Here is a 25,488-nt window from a genome sequence, read left to right as displayed (position 1 = left end):
TGGGATCTCTATTTAACATCTCTGACACTGCATATCTCAGTATTGCAAGTCAATATACAGACAGAAGGGAAATGAGCATTGTTACATAGCTTGACTCATTCTTTATTTGCTAATTCCATATTGTGAATTTGTTTAAAATGTGTGCTTTCTTGACTTTTGTTTCTTAAATGCTGAAGTTTTGTTGCTAAATGGGTCTGGCATCTGCTGACCACTGTTTCAGTGAGAGGACCTAAAACAAATGTTGAGTCCCACATATGAAAATGAATGGAGCCTGTGACTTGTTTTAGGCGCCGCCTGAAAACAGGCACTGTTTGGGCATGGGATATTGTGCCGCGAAATTGTTCCTCTGTCAGCGGTTTCCTGTCCAGAAAATGGGTGCAACAAGGACCAATTTCAATGCTTTTTTTTTATTCATTCATGGGATGAGGGTGACGCTGGCCAGGCCAGCATTTATTGCCCATCCCTAATTGCCCTTGAGAAGGTGGTGGTGAGCTACCTTCTTGAACCGCTGCAGTCCGTTTGGGATAGGTATACCCACAGTGCTGTTAGGAAGGGAGTTCCAGGATTTTGACCCAGCGACAGTGAAGGAACGGCGATATAGTTCCAAGTCAGGATGGTGTGTGACTTGGAGGGGAACTTGCAGGTGGTGGTGTTCCCATGTATTTGCTGCCCTTGTCCTTCTAGTTGGTAGAGGTCGCGGGTTTGGAAGGTGCTGTCTAAGGAGCCTTGGTGCATTGCTGCAGTGCATCTTGTAGATAGTACACACTGCTGTCACTGTGCGGCGGTGGTGGAGGGAGTGAATGTTTGTAGATGGGGTGCCAATCAAGTGGGCCGCTTTGTCCTGGATGGTGTCCAGCTTCTTGAGTGTTGTTAGAGCTGCACCCATCCAGGCAAGTGGAGAGTATTCCATCACACTCCTGACTTGTGCCTTGTAGATGGTGGACAGGCTTTGGGGAGTCAAGAGGTGAGTTACTCGCCTCAGGATTCCTAGCCTCTGACCTGCTGTTGTAGCTCAGTAATGCTCAGTGTATTTCATTGCTGTTTTTAGGTGTTCTTTTCCTTTACATCTGCTAACTACAACCAACACAGCTGCTGAGTTTGCTAGTTGATCTTTCATTATGTCAAGTGAAAGGTTTATTTTATTTTATTTATTTAGAGATACAGCACTGAAACAGGCCCTTTGGCCCACCAAGTCTGTGCCGACCAACAACCACCCATTTATACTAATCCTACATTAATCCCATATTCCCTACCACCTACCTACACTAGGGGAAATTTACAATGGCCAATTTACCTATCACCTGCAAGTCTTTGGCTGTGGGAGGAAACCGGAGCACCTGGCGAAAACCCACGCGGTCGCAGGGAGAACTTGCAAACTCCGCACAGGCAGTACCCAGAATCGAACCCGGGTCCCTGGAGCTGTGAGGCTGCGGTGCTAACCACTGCGCCACTGTGCCGCCCCTGAGGATGGAATATTGTCAGTGCACAGCTTTATTGAAGAAGTATGCTATTTTATTGTGTAATTTATATAATGGTAGATTATTTTATTTTATTCCATTCATTACACAGCACAGAAATTTTGTTGAGAATACAGAACTTCATCTTCTCACTGAAGAGATCAGTATTTTCTCATTCCAAAATGATTTCCTTCTTTTTATTCAGCGTGTGGAGATGCAGGAAAAAGACGATGAGTTGGTACACATTAGTAAGGCTGTTAAAGGCAAAGGTGGTAAGGGTAAAATAAGGAAGATGCAGTTAGAAGAAACCATGCCATCTCCCCAAGGCAGAAGGGTTGTCCCCAGAGTTACTACTGCCATGAAGGCAGAGGCCACCAAGAAAAATATCAAGAAAAAGGGAAAGGTGAGTCTTATCTGCTTCTGGTGCTATTGCTAAAGGCAAACTTTATGCTTTTTAAACTACAATTATGGAATTCAATCAAATGACAGCATAGTCATCAACACTAAAATAGCTTTGCTATTATGATTGGGTTTTGATGCAGACGTTAATATACTGTACAGAAAATTCCTTAACCAAAGAGATGCTGCCATAACAATGAATGCTACATTTTTTCAATATTAATTACTGCATTGACTTCATGTAACGATTATAGTCAATGAAATTACTGACTTAAATTTCCAGTGTTGACATTAATTTTCCGTGTGCTTTTTGTTATTGATAGCATACTGCATGCTAATTAATGAAGAAATACAGCTTTGGTACTAGTTTGGTATTTACCCAACTTCTTTTGATTTTCATTGACCACTACCACAAAACAAAAAAAACTTTCAGTAAGAGCTGAAAGGGAACAATAGTATGTTGCCCTCTGAATGGGGTGCGGTTCTTTAAAAACTCCATATGAGGTTTGCTGGCTAAATGTTTATGTATACAAGTTTGCAGACGACACAAAGCTTGGTGGGAGTGTGAGGAGGATGCAGAGAAGCTCCAGTGTGATTTGGACAAGTTGAGTGAGTGGGCAAATACATGGCAGATACAGGAAGGCAGATTCTTATCTGAACGGCGATAGATTGGGAAAGGGGGAGGTGCATCGAGACCTGGGTGTCCTTGTGCACCAGTCACTGGAGGTAAGCATGCAGGTGCAACAGGCAGTTAAGAAGGCAAATGGTATGTTGGCCTTCATAGCAAGAGGATTCGAGTACAGGAGCAGGGGATGTCTTGCTGCAGTTATACAAGGCCTTGGTAAGACCACACCTTGAGTATTGTGTGCAGTTTTGGTCTCCTTATCTGAGGAAGGATGTTCTTGTTATGGAGGGAGTGCAGCGAAGGATCACCAGACTGATTCCTGGGATGGCAGGACTGGCGTATGAAGAGAGATTGGGTCGATTGGGCTTGTATTTGCTAGAGTTTAGAAGAATGAGAGGGGATCTCATAGAAACCTATAAAATTCTAACATGGCTGGACAGACTAGATACAGGAAAGATGTTCCCGATGGTGGGGAAGTCCAGGACCAGGGGTCACAGTCTAAGGATAAGTGGTAAGCCCTTTAGGACTGATGAGGAGAGATTTCTTCACCCATAGAGTGGTGAACCTGTGGAATTCTCTACCACAGAAAGCAGTTGAGACCAAATCGTTAAATATATTCAAGAAAGAGTTAGATATAGCTCTTAAGGCTAAAGAGATAAGGGATACGGGGAGAAAGCGGGAAAAGGGTACTGAGTTTGGATGATCAGCCATGATCGTATTGAATGGCAGAGCAGACTCGAAGGGCCAAATGGCCTACTCCTGTTTCTATGTTTCTATACTTGTGAAGAGGGAGTAAGCAGGATACTGATTGCCATATAGCTGAATAATTTGATCAGGCGTTTGCAGACATTAGTCTTTTCAGTTGAACTCTTAAGCCTGATTCACAGCTTGCAATTCGCAAACCATCTTGCATTTTTCTTGCATGGACATTGGAGAACTTGGTTTTAGTGGAAATGGTTTTGACGGTGTTGGTTTTGTTGTCATGATATCAGACTTTTCAGACTATAAAATAATGAATTATTTAAAAATCCACTTGTTTCAGATCTGTCCATTTTTGATCCTGTGGAACTGCAGTGTAAGATTGTTGTTATTTCTTGAGGTTGTATTGTGAATTTTAGACTTTGATTTTTTTTAAATCTTGGATACTCTACAGGGTGAAACAGATTCTCTCGCTGTTAAGATGGAATTCGGTAATAAAGAGGAAAGTTCCCCTGAATTGAAAGAAAATGCAAGCCTTGCAGAACGACTCTCCAAGAAAGTGAAAACGGAAGCGGGTAAGTGTACTATGTCACTTAACTGAGAATGGCTGGAACTAGCACATTGTAAAACCAGCATGTGGCACTATTGTACATGGACACGTTGAATTTCTTCCACTCCATTGAATGCCCAATTGCAGCCACCTTCCACAGAGACATGTCAAATATTCCCTTGCTGGGGGGGAGAGGAAAGTAACTGCAGTGGACCTTCTGGGGATTGTGCACAATCATATTGTATATTCCAGAGGAGGTGTATAACCCTAGTGTATTGTAATTGAGATAGGTTGAGGAAAAGGAGCATGTCTTTCCTGTGTAAATGCTCTTTATTAATTTTTAATGGTATATTTAATAGGGCAAATAGAACATATTACATACATCACCAAACATAAAATGACTTGGCAATTACAACATGAAAGCCGGGGCCAGTAAAATTCTGCAGGGAGAGGCCTGCCTCGACCCACGACGTCGAGGAGGGCCCGCTGCATATTACCGGCAGCAGGGGGCCCCCATGGCAGTGGGCCCTTCATCTCCATCTGTAGATTGCTATTAAATATATTCAAATTGACTTAATTGCTGTCCCACACCGATTTTACAGCCTCCGTTCTGCCTTTGCGCGCCTTCGGAACTCCGCACAGATTCCAAGGCAAGAACCTGGTGGGGAGGGGAGAGTAATAAAAATTTCTGGGCGGAGGAGCGGGAAAATCAATTTTTATTGGATGTGGGGATGGTGGGAAGGGGTTGAAAGGCAAAATATTGAAGGTTGGGGGTGAAGTTTGGGTATTTGAAATATCAATTGATGGTCATTTCGGGCAATGAAATGACCATGGGGGGGTAGGGGTGGCGGGTTGGAGAAGGGCCTCCATCACTTAATTTCATTTTTAATAAAAACAGGAACTGTTCTCCATTTAAAAATGTAAATTCATTGTAAGGGCTTATGGCCCTTTAAAAATGGCACCGGCACCTGTGCAGTGGTGTTGGACACCGTTGCCAGGGACACGAAGTTCGCCCCTACGTGTCATCGGGGGTGCATGAAATATCGCAGGGCTCCTCGGTGGCTGCTGAATGCGGGCATCCCGCCGAGTTCAAAGGGCACCCAAATAAAATTCAACCCCCTGTTTCCTATTGATTGCCTGCTGTATTGGCACTACCGGATTGGCAACTTGCTGTGTGGTGATTGTGTCTGTGAATCTCTTTTCTCCCCACACCATAATATCCATCATCCTGAACCCAGTCAGATAGAATGCTGGTATTTCAGAAGAACAGGTTCAAATGGTAATTTATATGGTGCACACCATCTCATAGCCTAACTGAGAAATCACTAACATCACTGGAGATAGTGTCAGTTCAACAGATAAGAGGCTCTGGCCTTCTACTAACCAATTGAAATCAATACAATCCATTTGAATGAGCTTCATTATAACACCATGGGGGAAATTTTATACTTTCTCTCACAGAGGGTTTGGAGGCGGGGAGTGCATGTAGTCAGGTGGGATGGCGGGGGTGCCCCGCCACCTTCCCACTTCTGCTGAAATTAAGTCCGGGTCAGGAAGGCCTGTGAACAGCCTTCCCACCTCGCCGCCAATTGAGGCTCTTAAGTAGGCAATTAATGCTGTATCAATGGGGGATGGGGTGCTGCTGAGAGCCACCCCCCTGCCCTTGCTACCAACCACACTCCCCTGTGACCCCACCCTGCAAGACCCCTTCCGCCCTGACCTATCTGTGGCCTGTGTCCAGCGCCGCTTCTCGGCCTTGGGTGGATGCTCTACCGGTAGCATCCACTGCCTCTGCAGTGGTGCTGCTCAGTTAAAGAGTCTGCAACCTCTGATTGGCTGGATGCTCTCAGAGGCAGGGCTTCAATCACTGGGGTCCTTGATCCTGTGAAAGACCCGCTGCTATCCAGTTAAGTGCCTAATTGGCACTTGATGCGGCAGGCCTCCCACAGAAGGGGCGACACAGGGTTCTCACCGGTGCTTTTGCTGGAGGTCGAGACCCCCATCGCCAAAATAAAATCCCGGCCTCTATTTCTGTTGTGTAACTGAACAGTCACTACTTTTTTTTTTAGGAACCAAGGCTAAGCCACTGGCTCAGAAGCAGACTAAACTTCAATTTAAACCTCTCAAAAAGAAAAGACACCCCTGGTCAGATTCAGATTCAGCATCGGAATCAGGCAGCGATGTGGAGGTTGTTGATCTTCCCAGAGAAAAATTGCAAAGGGGAGCAGGTAGTGCTTTTGAATTCAAATTTGTGCTAAATATTTGATGGGGCAGCTTCGTAAGGATTTGAAAAGATGACTTGCAAACACTGGCCTTGAGTGAATGCACAAGAGGAAGTATACTAAAAATACCTATCATGCAGAAATCATGGTTAGCTTCAATGGATCAGCTAGAGAAAGCAACATGAACCATATAGATGAGCAAAAAGCCCTTGGTCTGTGACTCGTGGATCTCAGAAGTGGCAGGGATGCTAGCAAGGGTGGAACTGAGCATGGTTCTTGCCACAAATTTCTGTTGAGTGATCCTTGCTTTAAAGTGCATCTATTAGAAAAAGGACAGAAGAGAGATTGGCTGTGACATCATCAGCAGTCAGAAAAAGCCTGCCAGAAATTCTGGACAGAGTAGATAGGGATAAATTGTTCCTGTTGTCAGAAGGATCAAGAACCAAGGGACACCGATTTAAGGTAACTGGCAAAAGAAACAGTGGTGACATGAGGAAAATGTTTTTTGCATGGCAAGTGGTTGCAATCTGGAATGCACTGCCTGGGAGTGTGGTGAAGGCAGATTCAATATGGCTTTCAAAAGGATAAGCAACAGAAGAGAAAAAATTGCAGAGCTATTGGGGTGGCAGAGGGAGTGGGACAAGGTGAGTTGCTTTTGTAGAGAGTCGACACATGATGGGCCAAATGGCCTCTGTGCTGCAACTGTTCTGTGCATTCTGTATTTCTATGAAAACACTTGCTATTTAAGTTCACATGGAAAAATGATCAATTGGCCTAGATTCTGGAAGGCAGCCAACACTAATGGAACCACACTCTAGCGAGAGTGGCTGCCCCTGACATCAGGCAGCATTTGACCGAGCGTGGCATCAAGGGGTCCGAGTAAAATTGAAATCACTGGGAATCGGGGAGAAAACTCCACTGGCTGGAATCCAAAATAAAATTGTTGTGGTTGTTGGAGGCCAGGGCCTGCGCACAGGCAGCTGATGCCATTTCTGGGGACGGACAGCCCGCTCGATCCTCCCTGCTATGTAAATGAGCTGCCGTGCTTGGAATCGCGGCGGCTGTTTGACATGTGGCCTGCAAGTGGTGGGCTTATAAAATTCAGACCAGTGTCTTTAACAGAGTTGAAAACTGAAAAAATAGTCAACATTGCTGCTTGCAAGTTTTTCATATGCTGATGGGGCTGCTGTATATTTCTAGCACTTTCTGTTTTCAGATTTCTATTAGTCATTTTTTTTTCTGTCTATATCAGTTTGAAATAGCTAAAAGCATTACCTTGTTCTAAAGCTATTTCATTTTTCAGTGGCCATATTAGAATGAACTGCTAGTAAATTAAAATGATTGCTATAAACAAGCTTTCAAATAGAAAATTTTAGTTCTCAACAGAAGACTGTTCATCTTTAAAGAATAGTAGTGCCACTTCTCTTCCAGGAATGCCTACCTTGAAGAAGTTCTGCTCTTCTCTCTGACGGGATTTTCGTTTGTCTCTTTTGCCTTGTTCACCTTCATTGCTTTCCATTTCCCTCCTGGTGTTTGATAAGGTGTCGACCAAAACTCGTTTTCACAGCCACATCTCCTTCCTCAGTGACTGTCTCCGGCTCCGACTTATTCCACGTGGATTCAAACTGAAGTTTCATCCTTCATCTTATCTGACACTTCAGATTGCAGGTTGGTAGGTAAATTGGCCATTATAAATTGTCCCTAGTATAGGTAGGTGGTAGGGAAATATAGGGTCAGGTGGGGATGTGGTAGAAATATGGGATTAGTGTAGGATTAGTATAAATGGGTGGTTGATGTTCGGCACAGACTCGGTGGGCCGAAGGGCCTGTTTCAGTGCTGTATCTCTAAACTAAACTAAACTTCAAGGTTAGCATTTGTTTGATCCTTGCACAACTTTTAATTTGTGTGTCTGCAAAATTAATTCTTGCACATTTTTAAGTAACCAAATGATATTTTTATGGACAAATGCAGGAAAGCTGCCACTGATACTAACCAGTTGGCATCACTCAGGGCCTTTGATTCTTCGATATTTTGCATATTGTTTTGAGATTTCAGGTAAAAGATGATAACTTATGTTTGCTGCCATTTCTAGACAAAAGATGAAAGCCATGTTTAATAGTTTTAATAGGCACTGCATCCTTTTCTTCCTTCACTGAAATCAATGCTTATTCTAGCTTCCATTTCATTCTTTTCCAGAGTCTTCAAAAATATGCAACACTTTGTCTCAGTTTTTCCTTCCTTCTATAATCTTTGGGTTTCTAATACCCAACTTTGACACCTTGTGCTATGATTTTTAGCTCTTTAATTGGATTTCTGAAAGAAAACACCCTAACTTAGAACTTCAAAACTGAAATCACATGTGTTACTTACATTTTGCCAAGCACTGCTTACATTTCTAATTTAATTTTTCCTAAGTGGAAAGATACAGGAATTTTCTTTTGATAAGTTCTTGTTGCCCCATTTATAACAGCTTTGAAGGCCAAGTACGTGCTTGGGTCATCTGATAATGATGAAGATGATGGTGATAGAATGGCAAGTGATCAGGAAAGCAACGATGAATTTTGTATTTCTGACAGTGGCTCTGAGTTTTCAGCTCAAAAGGCAGAATGTGCCCATAAGTAAGTGAAAAAATTAGATTTAAAAACTTTGATGAATTTGATCAAGTGCAACTATAAATCTTGCATTTACTTATGGCAAATATAACCTGTTTTGTGCAGAAAAGCTCAGTCAAAGGCTTCGGCAAAATCTGTTCCCTGTGAGAGTGAAATTCTGCAATCATCGCAGGTGTCTTCCAAAACATGTAAGTGAATCTATTTCCAGTGGTAGTAACTTTAAAGAATTATCATTTTGACAGAAAATTTGAAGCAGCGCTAATGGTTATGATTTTTATCAAGTAAACTAATCTTACAGACTAGTGTAACGACCAGGTGAGCAATGTGTCTAGGAGTAAATAAAAACAAGAAATGCTGGAACCACTCAGCAGGTCTGACAGCATCTGTGGAAAGAGAAGCAGAGTTAACGTTTCGGGTCAGTGACCCTTCTTCGGAACCCGGAACACAACTTCGAATGTGTCTAGGAGTCTCTTGCTGTCTTCACCTGATCTTATTGTAACAGGGTTTAATTTTAAACACACTGTATTTTGAGCTCCCCCTTTGTGAATCCTTGTTCACAACTTTCTAATTATAATGCAAATAAATGAGCACCAACAGGCTTTCTTTGGTTTAAAGCAGAAAGAGGAAATTTATTAAACCTTAAACTAAACTCTGATACGGTTCACACCTACGGATGTACGACACGCTTACGCTAGCTACACGCGATATAAACATGCAGATAGGAATAGAAAAGAACAGAAGAAAAGATAAGTAGAATAGTTTGAGGCAATATCTTGTTACTGTTTCTTGAGCTTGCTATAGTCCTTGATTGAAGTTATATTCTTGCGTTTCATTGGGGCCCAGTACTCTTCTTAAAACTTTGTTCATGTGGCAAACTTTTCTCTCTGTGTTTCTCTTGCTTCAATTCCAGGAGCACACGGCGCTCTGCCTCAAATCCCTCAAATTTAAAAAAAACTCCCAGCAGGGTAATCATGTGATTAGCTCCTTATATGGGACAGTTTCTTCAAAAATCCTTTGTGGGAAGTGCAAATTCTCTGCAACAGCCATAGTCATGTGGCTAAAACTGGTCTGACCTGTGTATTGGAAAGCAACTTCTGGGGCCCCCATTGTTTCAACATTGTCTGGTATTATGCAAATGTCCTTCCATTCAGGGCTTGCAATTATAAATTTCTGTTCATGTGGCGAAATAATGTGTGCCTCAGTCTTGATAGGTAAGGGTTTGCCTGACACTAGTAGTACTTCGGTTTGATCTCTAATCTGTGCTGTGCATCTCAGCCAGCCAGTTGCAGGTGCCTTTGTGCCCTTCAGTTAAAAGTGGAAATTAGTTAGAATTATTTCTAGGTCGCCACCCAGTAACTCATGTTATAAAGTGCATATGTGGACAAATTGGGCTGCAGTGTTCCCTTGTGGTAAAATACTGATGAAATATGCACATGGCCAAGGCTGATCAAAACTGATGGAACCATACTCCAACAAGATAATACTTTCAAAAGTGGACTGGGTTAGAACAAAATGTAACCCTGCGTAGAGTTGTTGGGCTTGATGTTGCATTTGTAAAGTGTAAGCATACTGATGGAAGAAAGTTCAAATATTTGAATTTGTCTCATCAGCAGTTAGCATTGTAACTACATTGCTGCCTGCCCATTATACAGTATGTTTGTAGATTCTTAATAAATATTCCATACCACACATTCGTTCTTTCTTTTCTTGTTTCTGACTGGTCACAAATATTAAGCTTAAATCAGTGTACTGCTCTGCAAATTGATAGGTAATTGGCCCCAGCATTCCTTGCAAGGACAATCTTTGGTTGGAGGTGCTGCTAACAGTGCTATGTCACTTGATCTGCTCCTGTGTGCCACTGGCTGACATGTTGAGCGCTAGGGATTTTTTGCAGCAGCTAGAATGTTAAAGGAAGAGATGTGCATAAGGATTTAAAAAGGCATACTTGTAATAAAACCACATTTTCCTCAGACAGTGCCTTGAATAAAATGGAATATTATGAAAGAGGGCCTAAATTCAATATGAAGAGTTTTAATTAACATTTTCTAAACAATAATGTTTTTGAGGTTAGATTGCATTGTGTTTGTGAAACATCCAAAATGCTGTGGATGTCCTGTGTTAAATGTGACTGCCTAGATCAATCCCATACAGTGTAATCAGGTATATTTGAAGAACTCTTAACGTTTTTGTAATCCTAAAAAGTGTTGCTAAAATTGCTGGTTGTAGCACAGAATAAAGTTTTTTTTAAAAAACGTAAGATACTATTTTTCATCAATTGAAGAAATTATTAGTGCTACTGATTAAGAAATGTAGTTAATATGCAAATACATCAGCATTTTTCAAGATTTGGGACCTTGCTATTAGGCGTTGGTGTAAAGTGGTTTTAATAATTACAAGTATAAAAAACGTTTTCCTAACTACAAAATCTATTCTTGTTTATCACAGCCAGAGAGGGCATTTTGAAGAATATTCCTCAAGTAGTTGATGATTCTTTATCCTCTTCCGATTCTGTTAATGAACTTGCTGCTGGGAAGCTTCCTCAGGAAAATGATGCAGAAGATGAACTTGAAGCTCCCTCTTCTAAACCTACAGTGAAAAAAGCAGCAACCAAACCTGCTGGAGACAAAGTGGCACCAAAAAAACGTGCTATTGGCAAGAAATCCACCACTGTTTCTAAGAAAGGCAAGTGAATCTGTTCTGATAAGGATCTGGTATGGATTGCAATCTGCACAGTTCTTTAATCTCTGGTAACCAACTACTGCCCATCATTGGGCAGAGAAGGTATTAGATAGGTTCCAATTATATATTTTTCTTTGGACAAAAGTTTAATTTCTAGTAAAGAGACCATGGTTAATACTTAGCAATAATATAGTTATACATTTGAAATTTGTTCTGACTGGCAGTGAAGTCAAAGTCAATCTAGCATTGCTATTGAAAGCATATAATTACTGGATGAATCTTTTTTGATAAGCTAGTAATTGAGTTTGTAATCTAAGGTAAGTTGTTGGTCTTTCAAGTAACTGGTGCCTGATTGTTTTACACTGTATTGTCAAACAATGTTCATGCAAAGAGTTACAACAAAGCTGGTTTCCTAACTTACAACAGGGATGACACTTCAAAATTGCTTAATTGACTGTAAAGCACTTTGAGATGTCCGGTAATTATGAAAGGTGGCATATAAATGTAAGTCTTTCCTTTTAATGTCCTTCCCAGGCATATCAATTAAATCTAATTTAGGTAGAATTTTTACTCCTAATAAAGTCTCTTTTTTTTTTCTCCTCCCTAATAGTGGTTGGGGGGGAGGGGGCGATTGGACTGAGAAGCTTTCCTTTTGACCACTCATGGGAACTGCCTACTTGGACAACTTTGAGGAAGACCTGGCATTTGGTTGTTCTCAGTCAGGAAAGAGGGACATTACTGTAATTTTATTTTCATTTCATTTGTACTTCAAGGTGAATTACATCTGCAAAGCTAGAGAACAGTAATGAACAGCAATTTTGAAAAGCCCAAGAATTAGGTCTAATCTAAGGTATAATTATTTCCAGATGAAAACCAACCTTCCATCTTTGATGTTCTCACTAAACAAAAGGCTGCTCCAAAATCTTCCAAGACGGCTGCAAAAATGAAAAATAAAATGTCTTCTGATGAAAACAATGTTCCAAAGAAAGTTGCACCTGCTAAGGCTAAAAAACCTAAAAGGAAGAAGGACACTGACTCAGATTCGGAATTTGACTTTGAATCGAAGCCTGCAAAAGCTACTGCAAGCAAAGTAAGTGTTAGTACAGCTGTAGATGCTTATAATACTGTCATCTAAAATATCAGTTCTGGGTCAGTTCGTTGAATCTTTTCACTTTTTGCCGTCTAAGATGGATGCAGTTCTTTAAAGTTAGTAATAAAACCTGAAAGTAATAGGAGTTCAGAGACTAATATAACTTTTTATAGATTAAGCTAATAGTTATAACCAGTGTGTATGTCACATTTTATCTGTAAATTTAGAGTGATTATAAGGAACCGGCAGAAGGCAAAATAACTTTGTCATGATTCGGAAGGTTGCACAGAAAAATAAAGGGGCAACTTCGAAAATTCCTTTTTGCTTTATTCTAAGAACATACCTAGGAGCAAGAAGAGGCCATACGGCCTCTCGAGCCTGCTCCACCATTCATTAGGATCATGGCTGATCTTTGACTGCAACTCCGCTTTCTTGCCCGCTCCCCATATTCCTTGATTCCCTGAAAGTCCAAAAATCTTATCAACCTCAGCCTTGAGTATACTTAGTGACTGAGTATCTACACCCTCTGAGATAGAAAATTCCAAAGATTCACAATGCTCTGCATGAAGAAATTCTACCCATCTCAGTTCCAAATGGCCAACAATTTATTGAATGTTCGTTACATTGCCTCCATGGCAAGTATATCCTTCCAATGGTAGATTTTACATTCTAAATACACTAGCATGAAAAACATCATTTGAGTGAGACCTTCCCACTGAACTATAATATGCTGTAGAGCAGTTTTAGCAAATGCAATTAAAAAAAATTTTTATTAAAAGAGATGGGGTGTGCAAGTCGTGAATGAATGATACATTTGGGATAATAGTGTTGCATCCAATAGTTAGATCTAGCATGTTTTCTATATACAATGAGTACAAGTAGAACTAAATGCAGTTAATACAGAGAGCTGCCTGGTGCAGTATATTAGCAGTATGTTCTTTCATCTCTGGGACCTGGTTCAAGACCAGCCATAACTGATGAAATTCTCTCTTTGCTGCCTTTACAAATCTTACATCAAGTGATTTTGACTAGTTTATTTAAGTGTGCACTGTAATCTTAAACTGATTTCTAGTGAAATCTGCGCAAAGCACAGATCAACCCACAAAGTGCCAGTGTGACTCGGGGGAGGGGGTGCGAGGGAGTATGTTTGACTTGTCTAATAGTTTAGTAAATCATAATGTAAATGAGGCGCACTTAATGCAAGTTGACATAATAGGAAGATCGGAACAGGAGTAGGCCATTCAGCCCCTTGAGCCTGTCCCGCCATTCAATGAGATCATGGCTGATCCACGGCCTAAGTCCATATACCTGCCTTTGGCCCATACCCCTTAATATCTTTGCTTAACAAAAATCTATCTATCTCAGATTTAAAATTAACAGCTGTTCTAGCTTCAACTGCTGTTTGTGGGAGAGAGTTCCAAACCTGTACCAACCACCCTTTGTGTGAGGAAGTGCTTCCTGAACGGTCTGGTCCTAATGTCACCTAATTTTTTTTTAAACTCTTCACAGTCATTTGTGTGTGACTTATGGGATTGTTTTGTTTCATTCAGTTAGGTACCATGTTTAGCTTGATCAGTGTTGTCCAATAGAAATCACTGACTAGGAACATAGGAACAAGAGTAGGCTATTCAGCCCATCGAGCCTGCTGTGCCATTCACTGTGATCATGGTTGATCATCCATTTCAATGCCTTTTTCCTACACTAGCCCCATATCTCTTTGTGTCATTGGTATTTAGAAATCTGTCAATCTCTGCTTTAAACATACTCAATGACTGAGCTTCCACAGCCCTCTGGGGTAGAGAATTCCAAAGATTCACACCCCGCTGAGTAAAGAAATTTCTTCTCATCCCAGTCTTAAGTGGCTTCCCCCTTATTTTGAAATTGTTACCTGGTTCTAGACTCTTCAACCAGGAGAAGCATCTTACCTGCATCTACTCTGTCTATCCCTTTAAGGATTTTGTAGGTCCCAATGAGATCACCTTTCATTCTTCAAAACTCTAGAGAATACAGGCCCAGTTTCCCCAATCCCTCTTCATAGGACAGTCCCACCATCCCAGGAACAAGTCTGACGAACCTTTGTTGCACACCCTCTATGGTAATACTATCCTTCCTAAAGTAAGGGGACCAAAACTGCACACACTACTCCAGGTGCAGTCTAACCAAGTTTCTATACATTTTGAAGCAAGACTTTGCTACTCCTGTACTCAAATTCTCTTGCGATAAAGCTACCATTAGCCTTCCTAATTTCTAGCTGCACCTGCATGCTAGCTTTTAGTGACTAATTGACGAGGACACCCAGGTTAAGAAATACTCTGCACATCTGTTCTTCCTACCAAAGTTCAGTCTCACATTTTTCTACATTATATTCATCTGCCATGTTCTTGCCCACTCACTCAGTCTGTCCAAATCCCCTTAAAGCCGCTTTGCATCTTCCTCACAACACACATTCCCACCTAGTTTTGTGTCATCTGCGAACTTGGAAATATTACATTTGGTCCCCACATCCAAACTATTGATATATATTGTGAACAGCTGGGGACAAGTACTGATCCTTATGGTACCCCACTAGTCACAGCCTGCCAACACGAGAATGGCCCGTTTATTCCTACTCTCTTTTTTCTGCCTGTTAACCAATCCTTAATCCATGCCAGTATGTTACCTCCTATCCCATGTGCTTTAATTTTGCTAACCAATCTCCTTTATCAAAAGCCTTATGAAAACCCAAGTATACTACATCCACCAACTCCCCTTTATCAATTCTGTTAGTAACATCCTCAAAAACTCCCAACAGTTTCGTCAAACATGATTTTCCTTTCATAAATCAATGTTGAGACTGCCTAATCCTGCCACTATTATCCAAGTGTCCATTTATCACACCCTTTAGAGTAGATTCTAGCATTTTCCCTACTACTGATGTAAGGCTAACAGGTCTGTAGTTCCCTATTTTCTCTCTCCCTCCCTTCTTAAATAGTGGTGTGACATGCTGTCTTCCAATCTGCAGAAACCATTCCAGAATCTATCGAATTTTGAAAGATGATCACCAATCCATCTACTATCTCCATAGCTTACTCTTTCAACACTCTGGGATCTAGAATATCAGGTCCTGGCGACTTATCAACCTTCAGTCTCATTAATTTCTCTAATACAACCTTCTTACAAATACTAATTTCCTTCAATTCCTTATTCTCCCTAGTCCCTTGAATCTCTAAGATTTCTTGCATTTTCCTCAGTGAAGAGAGACACAAAGTAATCATACAGCTTCTCTGCAATTTTTCCATTCCCCATTATAAATTTTCCTGACTCTGCCTGTCAAGAAGGAGTTAGATATAGCTCTTGGGTTTAAAGGGATCAAAGGATATGGGGCGAAAGCGGGAACAGGTTACTGAGTTGGATGATCAACCATGATCATAATGAATGGTGGAGCAGGCTCGAAGGGCCGAATGGCCTACTCCTCCTATTTTCTATGTTTCTATGACCCACATTTGTCTTAGCCAAATGTTTCCTTTTTACATACCTATAGAAACTTTTACAGTCTGTTTTTTGCTAGTTTACCTTCATATTTTATTCTCCCTTTCTTTATCAGTTTCTTGGTCCTCATTTGCTCTGTTCTAAAATCCTCAAGTTTACTACTAGTTCTGGCAACTTTATAGGCCTTTTCTTTAATCTTATAGAATTCTTACCTTCCTTTGTTAGCCATAGTTGACTGCCTTTTCTTTTGGGGTTTTTGTGCCTTGACGGAATGTATAGTTGCTGTAAACTATGTAATAACTCTTTTTAAAGATTATTCATTGCTTATGTACTGTCATACCTGTTAATGTATTTTCCTAATCCACCTCAGCCGATTTTCCCCTCATACCTTCATAATTTCCTTTGTTCAAATTTAATACCCTGTCTTCAGATTGAACTACTTCACTTTCAAACACAATGTAAAATTCTATCATATTATGGTCACGCACCCCAAGGTTCTTTTACAACAAGATTATTAATTAACCCTTTCCCATTACATTATACTAGGTCTAAAATAGCCTGTTCTCTAGTCAGTTCCTCAACATACTGCTCAAGAAAACAAGTTCTCCCTGTGTCTGCATGGGTTTCCGCTGGGTGCTCCGGTTTCCTCCCACAGCCAAAGACTTGCAGGTTGATAGGTAAATTGGCCATTGTAAATTGCCCCTAGTGTAGGTAGGTGGTAGGAGAATGGTGGGGATGTGGTAGAGAATATGGGGTTAATATAGGATTAGTATAAATGGGTGGTTGTTGGTCGGCACAGACTCGGTGGGCTGAAGGGCCTGTTTCAGTTCTGTATCTCTAAATAAATAAAAACCATCCCTAATGCACACCAGAAACGCGTCCTCTACAGCATTGGTGCTCATTAGGTTTACCCAGTCTATATGCAGATTGAATTCACCCATGATTACTGCATTACCCATCCTACACGCTTCTCTAATCTCCTGAATAATACCATGCCGCACACTACCACTACCGTTTGGTGGCCGATAAACTGCTCCTACCAATGTTTGCTGCCCCTTGTTTTTTCTTAGCTCCACCCAAACAGATTCCACATTTTGTTCTTCCGATCTGAGATCCTCCCTTACTAATGTACTGATCCAATCCCTTATTATCAGCGCAACACCAACTCCTTTTCTTTTTTGCCTGCCCTTTCTAAATGTTGAATATCTTTGAATATTCCGTTCCTAATCTTGGTCACCCTGTAGCCACATTTCTGTAATGGCAATTCGATCATACCCATTTACTTCTATTTGCGCCTTTAAATTATCTATCTTGCTGCGAATGCTGCGTGCATTCAGGTAGAGTGCCCTTAACCTTGTCATCTTAACGTTATTTTGCATTCTAAGCCTAGTTGATACTCACCTTTGTTTCGCCTGCCTTCTAATATCACTTGCTACTTTTCTACCTTCTGTTATCAGCTTTACTTCATTCCAATTTGAGCTACCCCTTAGGTTCCCACCCCCCGACAAGTTACTTTAAACCCTCCCCAACAGCACTAGCAAATCTCCCTGCGAGGATATTAGCTCCGGTCCTCTTGAGGTGTAGCCCGTCAATCTTGTACAGGTCCTACCTGCCCCAGAGCCCTCCGTCCTGCACCAGTTCTCCTTCCTGCACCAGTTCTCCAGTCATGTGTTGAGCCGATCAATCCTCCCATTCCTTTGCTCACTAGCAGGTGGCATTGGGAGTAATCCTGAGATTACTGCTCTTGAGGTCCTGTTTTTTAAATTTCCTTCCCAACTCCTCAAATCTGCTTTCAGGACCTCATCCCTCTTCCTACCTATGTCATTGGTACCAAAGTGGACCACAGTCTCTGGCTGTTCATTCTCCCCCAGAAGGATGTCCTGCAGCCGCTCCATGACATCCTTGACCCTGGCACCAGGGAGGCAACTCGCCATCCTGGAGTCAGGTTTACTGCCACAGAAACGGCTATCTGATCCCATGACCATTGAATCCCCCATCACTGTTGCTGTTCCACTCTTCCTGCTCCCCTCCCGTGCAGCTGAGCCACCCGAGGTGCCACGGACTTTGCTTTGCTGCACTCCCCTCAGGAATCATCACCCTAACCAGTATCCAAAATGGAAAACTGATTAGCAAGCAAGATAGACTCTGGGGGCTCCTGCCTGCCTGGTTTTCCTAGACTGCCTGGCAGTCACCCATTCCTGCTCTGCCTGCATGCTGCTAACCTACAGTGTGACCACCTCCTTAAAAGTGCTATCCATGTAGTCTTACGCTTCATGGATGCACAACAGTGACTCCAGCCGCCGCTCGAGTTCCAAAACCCGGAGCTCAAGCTTCTGCTGCCGGTGACGCTTCCTGCAGATGTGTTCATCTAGGACACATGGTGCGTCCATGACTTCCCACCCACCTCAGGATGTACATTCCACTTGGCAGAGCTGACCTGCCATACCGTAAGTTTAAAAACTATTTATTACAATTAGAAGGTATTTAAAAAGAAAAAGTGTAAGTAAAGTGAGTGTTGGACCTCTAGAGAGTGAGAATGGGGAGTTAATAGTAGATAATATGGAAATGGAGTGAACAAATATTTTACTTCTGTCTTCACTATAGAGGATACAAAAAACATTCCAGTAATAGCTGTAAATCAAGAGATGGAACGAAGAGAGGAACTTGATGAAATTACAATCACCAGGGAAACGGTCCTGTCCAAACTGATGGAGCTGTGGGCTGACAAATCCCAGGGTCCTATGGGCTTCATCCGAGGGTTTTAAAAGAGGTGGCTAATGAGGTAGTAGATGTGTTGGTGTTAATTATTCAAAATTCGCTAGATTCTGGAAAGGTTCCATCAGACTGGAAAATAGCAAATATAACCCCTCTATTAAAGGGGGGGGGCGCGGAGGCAGAAAACAGGTAACTATAGGCCAGTTAGCTTGATGTCTATCGTGGGGAAGGTGTTGGAATCGATCATTAAGGAGGCTATAGCTGGGCACTTAGAAAAACTCAAGGTAATCGGGAATAGTCAGCATGGCTTTGTGAAAGGGAGATCATGTTTGTTGACATTGTACTTGGATTTCCAGAAGGCATTTGATAAGGTGGCACATAAAAGTTTATTGCGCAGAGTAGGAGCTCACAGTGTAGTGGGGAACATATTAGCATGGACAGAAGATTGGCTGACTGGCAGACAACATAATGCATAACAAAGTGACTCCTGACAACGCAGCGGCCCGCTGACATCATCAGAGCGCTCCAAGATGTGCACATGCGCAAACGGTCGCACTCCGAACTTGTTTTGCCAGGACTAACTGGCGCATGCGCAGGAGAACCCTCTCTCTCCCCACACCCACCTTCTGGCCGCTCACTTCCTGCTCTCTTCCCCACCCCACCCACGCTCTGTGGCCATTCACTCCCCGCTTCCCTCCAGACACTAACTCTAGGCCACAGGCGGCAACACTTCCTTCCTCTCGGCCACTCACTCCTCCGTTCGATGGTTCCTCACTGCACCACCCGAAGAAGCAAGGCTGTCCACGGGGAGTGACGGGGCGATGTAGAAGCGAGTGGCTGAGAGGAGGGAAGCGGCACGGCATGTGGCCTAGAGCTAGCATCTGGGGGGATGGGGGGGTTTGGCGGGGGGGTCGGTTGTGGGAAAGCAGGGAGTGAGCAGCTGGAGAGTGGGATGGCACTGAAACCTCACAGAATTACAGAGGGTGTGCAGCACTGTCAGAGGTGCTGTCCTTCTGATGAGACTTCAAACAGTGCAATGTTCTCCAAGTATCAAGCATGTCCATTGTGTGCTTCCAGGGGTTGAAGATGTTTTCTATGATAAATTGAGCAGTGCCATCATTAATCCTGGCAGCTGCCTCAACATCACAGTGACATTTCAGTGGAACAGGCTGCATTTGTGCATGTGCTGGTACAGCGCCACCTAGGGGTTAGGTTGTCAGCAAACTTAGCCAATGCATAAAAGGGTCCTTTTCTGATTGGCAGGATGTGATGAGTGGAGTCCTGCAGGGGTCTGTGCTGGGGTTTTTACAATTTATATCAATGACTTGGATGAGGGGAGCAATGGCATGGTAGCTAAATTTTCAAATGACACAAAGATAGGTAGGAAAGTATGTTGTTAAGAGGACATGAGGAGTTTACAGACCGATATAGATAGGTTGAGTGAGTGGTCAAAAATCTGGCAGATTGAGTATAATGTGGGAAAATGTGTTCACTCTGGCAGGAAGAATAAAAAAGCAGAGTATTACTTAAACAGAGAACGACTGCAGAACTCCGAGGTGCAGTGGGATCTAGGTGTTCTAGTGCATACATCACAAAAAGTTAGTATACAGGTACAGCAAGTAGTAAAGAAGCCTAATGGAATGCTATCCTTTATTACGAGAGGAATTGAAAATAAAAGTAAGGATATTATATGCTTCATTTATATAGGGCATTGGTGAGACCACATCTCAAATACTGTGTGCAGTTTTGGTCTCCTTATTTAAGAAAGGCTGTGATTGCGTGGAGGCCGTTCAGAAGAGGTTTACTAGATTGCTACCTGGAATGAGCGGGTTGTCTTGTGAGGAAAGGTTGGACAGACTGGGCTTGTTTTCACTGGATGGGTGAGGGGAGATTTGATCAAAGTATATCCTGAATGGTCTTGACAAGGTGTATGTGGAAAGGATGTTTCCTCTTGTGGGTGAATCCAGAACTAAGGGGCATTGTTTTAAAATTAGGGGTCGCCCTTTTAGGACAAAGATGAAGAAAATTTTTTTCTGAGGGTTGTGCAATTTTGGAACTCTCTGCCTCAGAATAGAATGTGGTGGAGGCAGGGTCATTGAATAATTTTGAGGCGGGATTACATAGATTCTTGTTAGGCAAGGGAATCAAAGATTATCAGGGGTAGATGGGAGTGTGGAATTCGAGACAAAAACAGCTCAGCCATGACATGGTGGAGCAAGGGGCGGCGCAGTGGCTAGCACCGCAGCCTCACAGCTCCAGCGACCCGGGTTCAATTCCGGGTACTGCCTGTGCGGAGTTTGCAAGTTCTCCCTGTGACCGCGTGGGGTTTCGCCGGGTGCTCTGGTTTCCTCCCACAGCCAAAGACTTGCAGGTTGATGGGTAAATTGCCCATTATAAATTGCCTCTAGTGTAAGTAGGTGGTAGAAGAATTGAGGGAAAGTGGGAATGTGGTAGGAATATGGGATTAATGTAGGATTAGTATAAATGGGTGGTTGATGGTTGGCACAGACCTGGTGGGCCGAAGTGCTGTATCTATAAGCTAGAGGGGCTGAATGCCCTATTTCTGCTCCTAGTTCATATGTTCATATGTAGAATAAATTACCAGTTACCAATCATCTTCTTCCCCTGTACTGACTAATCATGCACGTGGCTACGGCAGCATCATTTTAGCCACATGCATTAATTTTTAGTAGAAATTTTTCTCCTACACAATATAGATATATCAATGTGTATATTTACTTAATAAACATCTACCACCATTCATCGCAAAATTTTGCATCTTTGGAATCATGGCATGAATTTATTTGACACAGCACATCTTAGTGCAGCTTCTAAGTTTCTGTCTGCCAGTTTCAAGTAGTACTTTAACTTTATCAGTAATCACTGAGAATGTTGATTCACACACCAAGATGTGCCCTGCTCTCCATTCAGAATGTCATTTGATGCTGCTTGCCTTTTGCCATGACATACCCTATTGGAGCTGCCCATTAACATTTGGGCTTGCTTCTTCTGCTAGCCTGATTATTTCAATTGGGCGAGCTTACTATGTGATAGCTTCCCTCTCCATACAAGGTTGCTGGTCTTTCTATGACACATTTTTACCTGTGTTACACACCATTTTAGCAGACAGCCAATGAGCAGTAACAAGGAAGTGAAGCACACACATTGATCAAAAACAGTCACATACACTGCTTTTTATCTTAACATTTTGTCAGCAAACACTCAAAAAGGTTAAAGTTCACTTGCATACGCTGTGTGAATACAAGAATTGAGATCATATTCCCAACAACGATGTCAAATGCTTATATTTATTTATTTACTAATCAAATTGTTTCACAAGACATACAACTTATGAAGGTGAAGGATAGTTTGGGGTTTGTGCTCTGCTCTGTGCCAGGTTAGCTAGTCTTCGGAGCATCAGAGGGCTGTTAGTGCTCTTGTTCCCACTCCTAATTCCTATTCGGCAATGTATAAATGTGGACATTGGTAAGGACCTGAGGAGCAGTGATAGCCCGAACGTCATCTAGCCTCTTAATACATGCTTGTGATGATGGCCGTTACAGTATTAGAAGGTGATGAGTGCTTGTGGACATATGTATGACACCACTTACATAATTAGTGCATTTGCTGTTGTCTTTGGAAATCCACACTGGCCACTATATTTTCCTTGTTTGTTCGGTTTTTTTCTTCTAATTTTTGCTTTTTACTTGCACAATCTTTTGAACTTCACTTCTTGCCTCACTCAACCTTGTAATAAAATGCAGCCAGTCTCCTCAAACAGTAATTTTTTTTATCATTGTTCTTCAGAAATGCAAGATGCTGGAAGATGACAGTTTCCATATTGATATTGCTGAAGACTCCAACTCAAGTGTTGATCTAGGTGGAGCACCTAGAATGATGAGCCGTGCAAAAAAGCCTGTCCGGTACTTGGAGGATGATGATGATGATGATGATCTGTTTTAAGTTTTTAACTGTCTGGGCTCAGTTCATATGTGCGCTTCCAATTTTGGTACTGAGCTTTGTAGATCAGGAAAGATTCAGTATTACTCTAATGTTATCTGATAAATGGAGCAGTACTAGGGACACTAGTTTTCCTGGGTCGGGAGGTGGAAATCAAGCAGGATTCCTGCTCCGAATCACTGCAAGGAAAAATGCATGTGTTACACTTTGCATTGAATATTGAATAGCCTTTGAATGCCTATTTTCTAGGCTTCCGTATGAAGAATGAACAGCTGGGCTGCAAGTGCCCATGAATCCCAGCATAAGTCTCTGCCTTCGAAAGAATGAAAATTGTGGAAAGCCATTTTGGAAAGATGTTGGCTGATTGTTAATTTCAGTTTTGTCTCTGTTGTAAATATTTGCTGGCAACTGATTTCTTATACTCTCACATACCTGTTCTCTTGCACTTCACTTTTTTTACGTTTTAAAATTTCTAAAATAAACATTTTTGTAAAATGTACAAGTATTGAGGATTCTTTCAATAGAAATGTGCTTTTAGAACAACATGCAGTCTGCTAATTCACAGTTTTATACCATTTAGCTGTTAATTTGAAATGTAATTGCACAAAAAAGCTCCCTTTGGAAAATACATCAAAATTTGTTAATTAATTTGCACCTATTTCAGTATCCCACCCCAAGTACAAAGAACAGTACAGCACAGGAACAGGCCATTCGGCCCTCCAAGCCTGTGCCTATCTTGATGCCTGCCTAAACTAACACCTTCTGCACTTCCGGGGCCCATATCCCTCTATTCCCTTCCTGTTCATGTATTTGTCAAGATGTCTCTTAAACGTCGCTATCGTATCTGCTTCCACCACCTCCCCTGGCAGCCAGTTCCAGGCACTCGCCACCTTCTGTGTAAAAAAAAAAACTTGCCTCGCACATCCCCTCTAATCTTTGCCCCTCGCACCTTAAACCTATGTCCCCTAGTAACTGACTCTTCCACCCTGGGAAAAAGCTCCTGACTATCCACTCTGTCCATGCCGCTCATAACTTTGTGAACCTCTATCGTGTCACCCCTCCACCTCCGTCGTTCCAGTGAAAACAATCCGAGCTTTTCCAACCTCTCCTCATAGCTAATGCCCTCCAGACCAGGCAACATACTGGTAAACCTCCTCTACCCTCTCCAAAGCCTCCACGTCCTTCTGGTAGTGTGGCGACCAGAATTGCACGCAATATTCTAAGTGTGGCCTAACTAAGGTTCTGTACAGCTGTAACATGACTTGCCAATTTTTATCCTCTATGCCCCGACCGATGAAGGCAAGCATGCCGTATGCCTTCTTGACTACCTTATCCACCTGCGTTGCCACTTTCAGTGACCTGTGGACCTGTACGCCCAGATCTCTCTGCCTGTCAATACTCCTAAGGGTTCTGCCATTTACTGTATACCTCCCACCTGCATTAGACCTTCCAAAATGCATTACCTCACATTTGTCCGGATTAAACTCCATCTGCAATTTCTCCGCCCAAGTCTCCAACCGATCTATATCCTGCTGTATCCTCTGACAATCCTCATCATTATCCGCAACTCCACCAACCTTTGTGTCGTCCGCAAACTTACTAATCAGACCAGCTACATTTTCCTCCAAATCATTTATATATACTACAAACAGCAAAGGTCCCAGCACTGATCCCTGCAGAACACCACTGGTCACATCCCTCCATTCAGGATAATACCCATCCACTGATACCCTCTGTCTTCTATGACTGAGCCAGTTCTGTATCCATCTTGCCAGCTCACCTCTGATCCCGTGTGACTTCACCTTTTGTACCAGTCTGTCATGCGGGACCTTGTCAAAGGCTTTACTAAAGTCCATATAGATAACATCCACTGCCCTTCCTTCATCAATCATCTTCGTCACTTCCTCAAAAACTCAATCAAATTAGTAAGACACGACCTCCCCTTCACAAAACCATGCTGTCTCTCACCAATAAGTTCGTTTGTTTCCAAATAGGAGTAAATCCTGTCCCGAATAATCCTCTCTAATAGTTTCCCTACCACTGACGTAAGGCTCACCAGCCTATAATTTCCTGGATTATCCTTGCCACCCTTCGTAAACAAAGGAACAACATTGGCTATTCTCTAGTCCTCTGGGACCTCACCTGTAGCCAATGAGGATGCAAAGATTTCTGTCAAGGCCCCAGCAATTTCCTCCCTTGCCTCCCTCAGTATTCTAGGGTAGATCCCATCAGGCCCTGGGGACTTATCTACCTTAATGCTTTGCAAAATGCCCAACACCTCCTCCTTTTTGATAATGAGAGGACTGAGACTGTCTGCACTCCCTTCCCTAGGCTCATCATCCACCAAGTCCTTCTCTTTGGTGAATACTGATGCAAAGTACTCATTTAGCACCTCGCCCATTTCCTCTGGCTCCACACATAGGTTCCCATCTCTGTCCTTGAGTGGGCCAACCCTTTCCCTGGTTACCCTCTTGCTCTTTATATATGTATAAAAAGCCTTGGGATTTTCCTTAATCCTGTTTGCCAATGACTTTTTATGACCCCTTTTAGCCCTCCTGACTCCTTGCTTGTTCCTTCCTACTGTCTTTATATTCCTCAAGGGATTTGTCTGTTCCTAGCCTTCCAGCCCTTACAAATGCTTCCTTTTTCTTTTTGACTAGGCTCAATATCCCACGTTATCCAAGCTTCCCCAAACTTGCCAAACTTATCTTTCTTCCTCACAGTAACATGCTGGTCCTGGATTCTAATCAGCTGACGTTTGAAAGACTCCCACATGTCAGATGTTGATTTACCCTCAAACAGCCGCCCCCCAATCTAAATTCTTCAGTTGTTATAATTAGCTTTCCCCCAATTTAGGACGACTCTTATCCTTATTCACAAGTACTTTAAAACTTATGGAATTATGGTCACAGCTCCCGAAATGCTCCCTCACTGAAACTTCGACCACCTGGCTGGGCTCATTCCCCAATACCAGGTCCAGAATGGCCCCATCCCTAGTTGGACTATCTACAT

The 25,488-nt window shown here is 42.4% G+C and overlaps 1 protein-coding gene across 1 annotated transcript in view; it reads left to right on the top strand.

Annotated features, from left to right (window-relative positions):
• LOC137348178 (DNA topoisomerase 2-alpha-like) overlaps positions 1 to 22,955 on the top strand; it is a 59,769-nt gene extending 36,814 nt beyond the window's left edge. Inside the window, exons 28-35 of the mRNA XM_068013495.1 lie at positions 1,663 to 1,860; positions 3,635 to 3,755; positions 5,800 to 5,958; positions 8,423 to 8,570; positions 8,670 to 8,752; positions 11,010 to 11,246; positions 12,110 to 12,333; positions 22,324 to 22,955. Coding sequence (XP_067869596.1) covers positions 1,663 to 1,860; positions 3,635 to 3,755; positions 5,800 to 5,958; positions 8,423 to 8,570; positions 8,670 to 8,752; positions 11,010 to 11,246; positions 12,110 to 12,333; positions 22,324 to 22,479 — 1,326 coding nt within the window. The 3' untranslated portion in view covers positions 22,480 to 22,955. The remainder of the gene's footprint in view (positions 1 to 1,662; positions 1,861 to 3,634; positions 3,756 to 5,799; positions 5,959 to 8,422; positions 8,571 to 8,669; positions 8,753 to 11,009; positions 11,247 to 12,109; positions 12,334 to 22,323) is intronic.
• Positions 22,956 to 25,488: the final 2,533 nt, after the last annotated feature.

The sequence above is a fragment of the Heterodontus francisci genome, chromosome 33 (assembly GCF_036365525.1).
Source record: "Heterodontus francisci isolate sHetFra1 chromosome 33, sHetFra1.hap1, whole genome shotgun sequence".
Classification (NCBI taxonomy): domain Eukaryota; kingdom Metazoa; phylum Chordata; class Chondrichthyes; order Heterodontiformes; family Heterodontidae; genus Heterodontus; species Heterodontus francisci.
This window is presented reverse-complemented; position numbering and strand designations above follow the sequence as displayed.